The sequence below is a fragment of the Ursus americanus genome, chromosome 16 (assembly GCF_024610735.1).
Source record: "Ursus americanus isolate L20-20 chromosome 16, mUrsAme1.1.p, whole genome shotgun sequence".
Classification (NCBI taxonomy): Eukaryota; Metazoa; Chordata; class Mammalia; order Carnivora; family Ursidae; genus Ursus; species Ursus americanus.
In genome coordinates this window covers 3,249,757-3,255,815 of record NC_142142.1, presented here as the reverse complement: position 1 = coordinate 3,255,815, position 6,059 = coordinate 3,249,757, and the positions used below count along the sequence as shown (strand labels likewise).

At 39.2% G+C, this 6,059-nt stretch overlaps 1 protein-coding gene across 1 annotated transcript; it reads left to right on the top strand.

Annotated features, from left to right (window-relative positions):
• Positions 1-4,330: 4,330 nt before the first annotated feature.
• OR10A4 (olfactory receptor family 10 subfamily A member 4) lies at positions 4,331-5,305 on the top strand. The gene has a single exon (XM_045783065.2). The coding sequence runs from the start codon at positions 4,331-4,333 to the stop codon at positions 5,303-5,305; it is 975 nt and encodes a 324-aa protein (XP_045639021.2).
• The last annotated feature ends 754 nt before the right edge of the window (positions 5,306-6,059 follow it).

Genomic DNA, 6,059 nt, shown 5'->3' with positions numbered 1-6,059 from the left:
GCCATTGGTATTTTGATCAGGATGGCTTTGAAAGTATAGATTGTTCTGGGCAGCATAGACGTTTTAACAATGTTTATTCTTCCAATCCATGAGCATGGAATGTTTTTTCATCTTTTGTGTCTTCTTCCATTTCTTTCATAAGTGTTCCGTAGTTTCTAGAGTATAGATCCTTTGCGTCTTTGGTTAGGTTGATTCCTAGGTATCTTATGGTTTTTGGTGCTGTTGTAAATGGAATTGATTCCCTAATTTCTCTTTCTTCAGTCTCATTGTTAGTGTATAGAAATGCAACTGACTTCTGTGCATTGATTTTGTATCCTGCCACATTACTGAATTACTGTACGAGTTCTAATAATTTGGGGGTGGAGTCTTTTGGGTTTTCCACATAAAGTATCATGTCATCTGCGAAGAGAGAGTTTCACTTCTTCTTTGCCAATTTTATTCTTTTTTGTTGTCTGATTGCTGACTCTAGGACTTCGACTACTATGTTGAACAATAGTGGCAAGAGTGGGCATCCTTGTCATGTTCCTGAAAGCTGAGAGCTTTTCCCCATTGAGAATGATATTCTCTGTGGGATTTTCATAGATGGTTTTTATGAAATTGAATAATGTAACCTCTATCTCTACACTCTGAAGGGTTTTAATCAGGAAAGGATGCTGTATTTTGTAAAATGCTTTTTCTGCGTTAATTGAGAGGATCGTATCGTTCTTGTCTCTTCTTTAATTAATGTGTTCTATCACACTGATTGATTCGTGAATGTTGAACCACCCTTGCATCCCAGGAATGAATCCCACCTGGTGGTGATGAATAATACTTTTAATGTACTATTGGATCCTATTGGCTAGGATCTTGTTGAGAATTTTGGCATCCATATTCATCAGGGATATTGGTCTGTAATTCTTTTTGTTGGTGTCTTTGTCTGGTTTTGGGATCAAGGTAATGCTGGCCTCATAGAATGAGTTTGGAAGTTTTCCTTCTGTTTCTATTTTTTGAAACAGCTTCAGTAGAATAGATATGCTTTCTTCTTTAAATGTTTGGTAGAATTCCTCCTGGGAATCCATCAGGCTCTGAACTCTTGTTTTTTGGGAGGTTTTTGATCACTGCTTCAATTCCATTACTGGTTATTGGTCTATTCAGATGGTCAATTTCTTCCTGTTTCAGTCTTGGTAGTTTATAAGTTTCCAGGAAGGCATCCATTTCTTCCAGGTTGCTTAATTTATTGGCATATATTTGCTGATAATAATTTCTAATAATTGTTTCTATTTCCTTGGTGTTAGTTGTGATCTCTCCCCTTTCATTCATACTGTTATTAACTTGGGTCCTTTCTCTTTCCTTTTGGATAAGTCTGGCCAGAGGTTTATTGATCTTACTAATTCTTTCAAAGAACCAGCTTCTAATTTCATTGAGCTTCTCTACTGTTTTTCTGGTTTCTATTTCATTGATATCTGCTCTAATCTTCATTATTTCTCTTCTCCTGCTTGGTTTAGGTTTTATTTGCTGTTCTTTTTCCAGTTTCTTTAGATGTAAGGTTAACTTGTGTATTCAGGATTTTTCTACTTTTTTGAGTGAGTCTTGGATGGCTATGTATCTCCCCCTTAGGACCACATTTGCACTATCCCATAGGTTTTGGACCCATGTGTTTTCATTCTAATCAATTTCCATGAATTGTTTAAGTTCTTTAATTTCCTGGTTGACCCAAACATTCTTTAGCAGGATGGTCTTTAGCTTCCAAGTGTTTGAATTCCTTCCAAATTTTTTCTTGTGATTGAGTTCTAGTTTCAAAGCATTGTGGTCTGATAACATGCAGGGAATAACCTCAATCTTTGGTATCGGTTGAGACCTGATTTGTGACCCAATATGTGGTCTATTATGGAGAAAGTTCCATATGTGTTTAAGAAGAATGAGTATTCTGTTGTTTTAGGGTGGAATGTTCTGTATGTATCTATGAAGTCTTTCTGGTCCAGTGTGTCATTCAGAGCTCTTGTTTCTTTGTTGATCTTCTGCTTAGATGATCTGTCTATTGCTGAGAGTGTAGCGTTGAGGTCTCCAATATTAAAGTATTCTTATCAATATGTTTCTTTATTTTGTTTAACACTTGGCTTATGTAGTTGGCTGTTCCCATGTTGGGGGCATAGATGTTTACAATTGTTAGGTCTTCTTGTTGGAGAGACCCTTTAAGAATGATATAGTGTCCCTCTGTATCTCTTACTACAGTCTTTAGCTTAAAATCTAATTTGTCTGATATGAGAATTGCTTCCCCAGCTTTCTTTTAAGATCCGTTAGCATGAAAAATGGTTCCCTTGCTTGCAGTCTGGATGTATCTTTAGGTTCAAAATGAGTCTCTTGTAGACAGCATATGGATGGGTCATGTCTTTTTATCCAATCTGCAACCCTCTGCCATTTCATGTTGAGAGTTATTATAGAAAGATATGATTTTAGTGCCATCATATTGCCTGTGAAGGGCTTGTTTCTATAGATTGTCTCTGTAAATTTCTGGTCTATATTACTTTTGGGATCTTTCTTCTTTTATAGAACCCCCCTTAATATTTCATGCAGGGCTGTCTTGGTGGTCACACATTCTTTCAGTTTCTGCTGGTCTGGGAAGCTTCTTGTCTTTCCATCCATTCTGAATGATAGCCTTGATGGATAAAGTATCCTTGGCTGCATGTTATTCTCATTTAGTACCCTGAATATGTCTTGCCAGCCCTTTCTGGCTGGCCAGGTGTCTATGGACAGATCTGACGTTATTCTGATATTCCTCCTTCACTACGAAAGAAATGCTTTTCCAATAGCCACTTTCAGGATTATTTCCTTGGATCTAAGTTTTGCGAGTTCTACTATTATATGTGGGGGTGTTGGTCCTCCCTCCCAAGATCAATGAGAACGGTCCTCTAGGGCAGAGATTTTTGTTTGTTTAATTTACAGGTGTATTATCTTCAGTATATAGAACAGTGTCTGGTACACAGAAGATAATATTAATGAATAAATTACACTTTTTTTCTAGGGATTGAAAAGTAGAGACTACAGTGAGAATGGGACATAGGTTAAACAAGAAGTAGATTTTGAAAGATAGATCTAATATTATATTATAGTAACTATAATGGTTAACATTTATGGTTAGCATGTGTTATGTAACAGTCACCATGCAAGTGCTTTAGATATATTCCTTCATGTAAGTTTATAATAATCAGAATATCATGGGTCACAATTTTGAAGTTTAGTTATTAATGTCCTGATGAAACCTTCTGCTTCTTTCTCACAGGATTTAATATTATTAGTCTGCCTATTTGAGTTGGTCTCTATTAACATGTAACACTTGAACTCATATTTTTTGAAAGTCAAGACAAATTCAACCAACAAAAGCTGACGAAAAGGTTTATATGTAATACACCTGGATTCTTTCTACTGTCTGACACTATTTTGAGTCTGTGTTCCCTTTTCTTTTTTTTTTTAAGATTTTATTTATTTATTTAACAGAGAGAGCGAGCCAGCGAGAGAGGGAACACAAGCAGGGGGAGTGGGAGAGGAAGAAGCAGGCTCCCAGCAGAAGAGCCTGATGTGGGGCTCGATCCCAGAACGCTGGGATCACGCCCTGAGCCAAAGGCAGACGCTTAACAACTGCACCACCCAGGCGCCCCTGTGTTCCCTTTTCTAATCACATAGAGCCACATGGAGAATAGTTAGCCCAGGGATCAAAATAAGCCACAGTCTCATATTCCATGTCTCCTTGTATAAACTGCCATATTCTGAGTTTGGAAATGAAAAAATACTCTAATATATTGAAGATTCCTCCAAAATACTGAAATCATCCTGAGTATAGGCTGCTTGAGATTAGGACACATTCAGGTCTCCTCCTTGGGGATCATTGGTAACTGATGGCTCACTTTCCTTAACTTTCTCTTTTGTATCTTTCATTTTGCAGAAAACATACCCTGGCTGACCTCACCACCTTTCATTGTGCATTAAGACCCCTCTCCTCAGAAATGCTTAGCCTGACTTCTTTTTTAGTACCCCTGACTATTGAAGAAAGATAGAGTAGGAGACTCAAAGGGAAGCTGTGATTTTGAACTTCTCTATAGAGCAAGGAAAAACCAAGGAATGTATAGAAATATATGGGTGTGTCTCAGTTCAGTCTGAAAACAGGTTAGGATTCTGCCAAAATATCATAAGCCCCAAGGACAGGCTTATTTTCTTACATTTTGGAAGATACAGCTTTTGACTAGCAACCACTATAACAAGAAACATGGACAATGAGGCCATGGGAGGTTTTCTTTCTAAAGGTATAATAGAGGTTTAAGTAATATATGGAGACATCTACCTTCCTAGAACATGAATGCCCAATGAAATCCTAGTAAGAAGAATGATGTGGGAAAACTGGACAATTGTAAGTGAATTTGTTCTTGTGGGCTTTTCAACCTTGTCCTCTAGTTTACAATGTCTACTGTTTCTCCTTTTTCTGACTATTTATCTGGTTACCCTAATGGGCAATGTTCTCATCATCCTGGTCACTACAGCTGATTCTACTCTACAAAATCCTATGTACTTCTTCCTCAGGAACTTGTCCTTCCTGGAGATAGGATTCAACTTGGTCATTGTGCCCAAGATGCTGGGGACTCTGATCATCCAAGACACAACCATCTCCTTCCTTGGCTGTGCCACTCAGATGTACTTCTTCTTCTTCTTTGGGGCTGCTGAGTGCTGCCTCCTGGCCACAATGGCATATGACCGCTATGTGGCCATCTGCGACCCTTTGCGCTACCCAATCATTATGAGCCGCAGGGCCTGTGCCCAGCTAGCAGCTACCTCCTGGTTCTCAGGGTTTCCAGTGGCCACCGTGCAAACCACATGGATTTTCAGCTTCCCTTTTTGTGGCCCCAACAGAGTGAACCACTTTTTCTGTGACAGCCCCCCTATCATTGCCCTGGTGTGTGCTGATACCTCTCTGTTTGAACTGGAGGCTCTGACAGCCACTATCTTATTCATTCTCTTCCCTTTCTTGCTGATCCTGGGGTCCTATGTCCGGATCCTCTCCACTATTTTCAGGATGCCCTCAGCTGAGGGGAAACACAAGGCCTTCTCCACCTGCTCCTCCCACCTCCTGGTTGTCTCGCTCTTCTACAGCACTGCCATCCTCACATACTTCCGACCCCGATCTAGCACCTCTCCTGAGAGCAAGAAACTGCTATCACTCTCCTACACAGTGGTGACTCCCATGTTGAATCCCATCATCTACAGCTTAAGGAATAGTGAAGTGAAGGCTGCACTGAGGCGAGTCATCCACAGGACCTTGGGCCCTCAGAAACTATGACAGATGGAGATGCAAACCAAAGGGGTGTCATGCAAGGACAAAGGAAAGAAAACAGAACTCCTCAACTGGGTTTTGGCCCCTACTCATTCTAAGAGCCATGATATACCCACTAGGATTTTGGACTTTACTAGGATCTGTTTCTGAATGAAAGAACATGAATGATAAGGAAAACTTCTGTAGGCCCAGGATTCTGTAGGACCACAGGACCAACATATCTGAGGATGCTGCTAGTTTACACAGAATGGGAGTCTATCTGAAGGTTGGCAGTTGTGGTGACAACACTACAATTTGCCATTCTTTACTTGTATTAACTTTTCTTGAACTTCTAAATCCATTTTTTTAAACCTCCTGCTTTACATTTTCTATTTGTCCAAAAACTCTGCCTGTAACGTTCAAGGATCTTTTTGCTTAGAAGATCAAGTTATGATAGTGATGATAATAAATAGTAGAGCTTTGTTTCATTTTTTCACTCATTTTTTTTGAACTCACAATTTCAGTACATTTTGATTCAGCATTCAGCATGTGTCAGACACTGTTTAGGTCCCGAAGACACAGTGCTGAATAAAATAGACAAATTTCTTACCTTGTAGAATTTATATTCTAGTGAGAAAGAAAGCAATAAACCTATACTTAAAAACTTCCCCTGGTTTATAAAGTACCCATGTACTACTAGGCTAGCAAATGAGGACTTCTTATTCTGCTACCGTAATTAGTCTGCGCCTCATCTGGAGAAAGACTACTCCACACAGACACT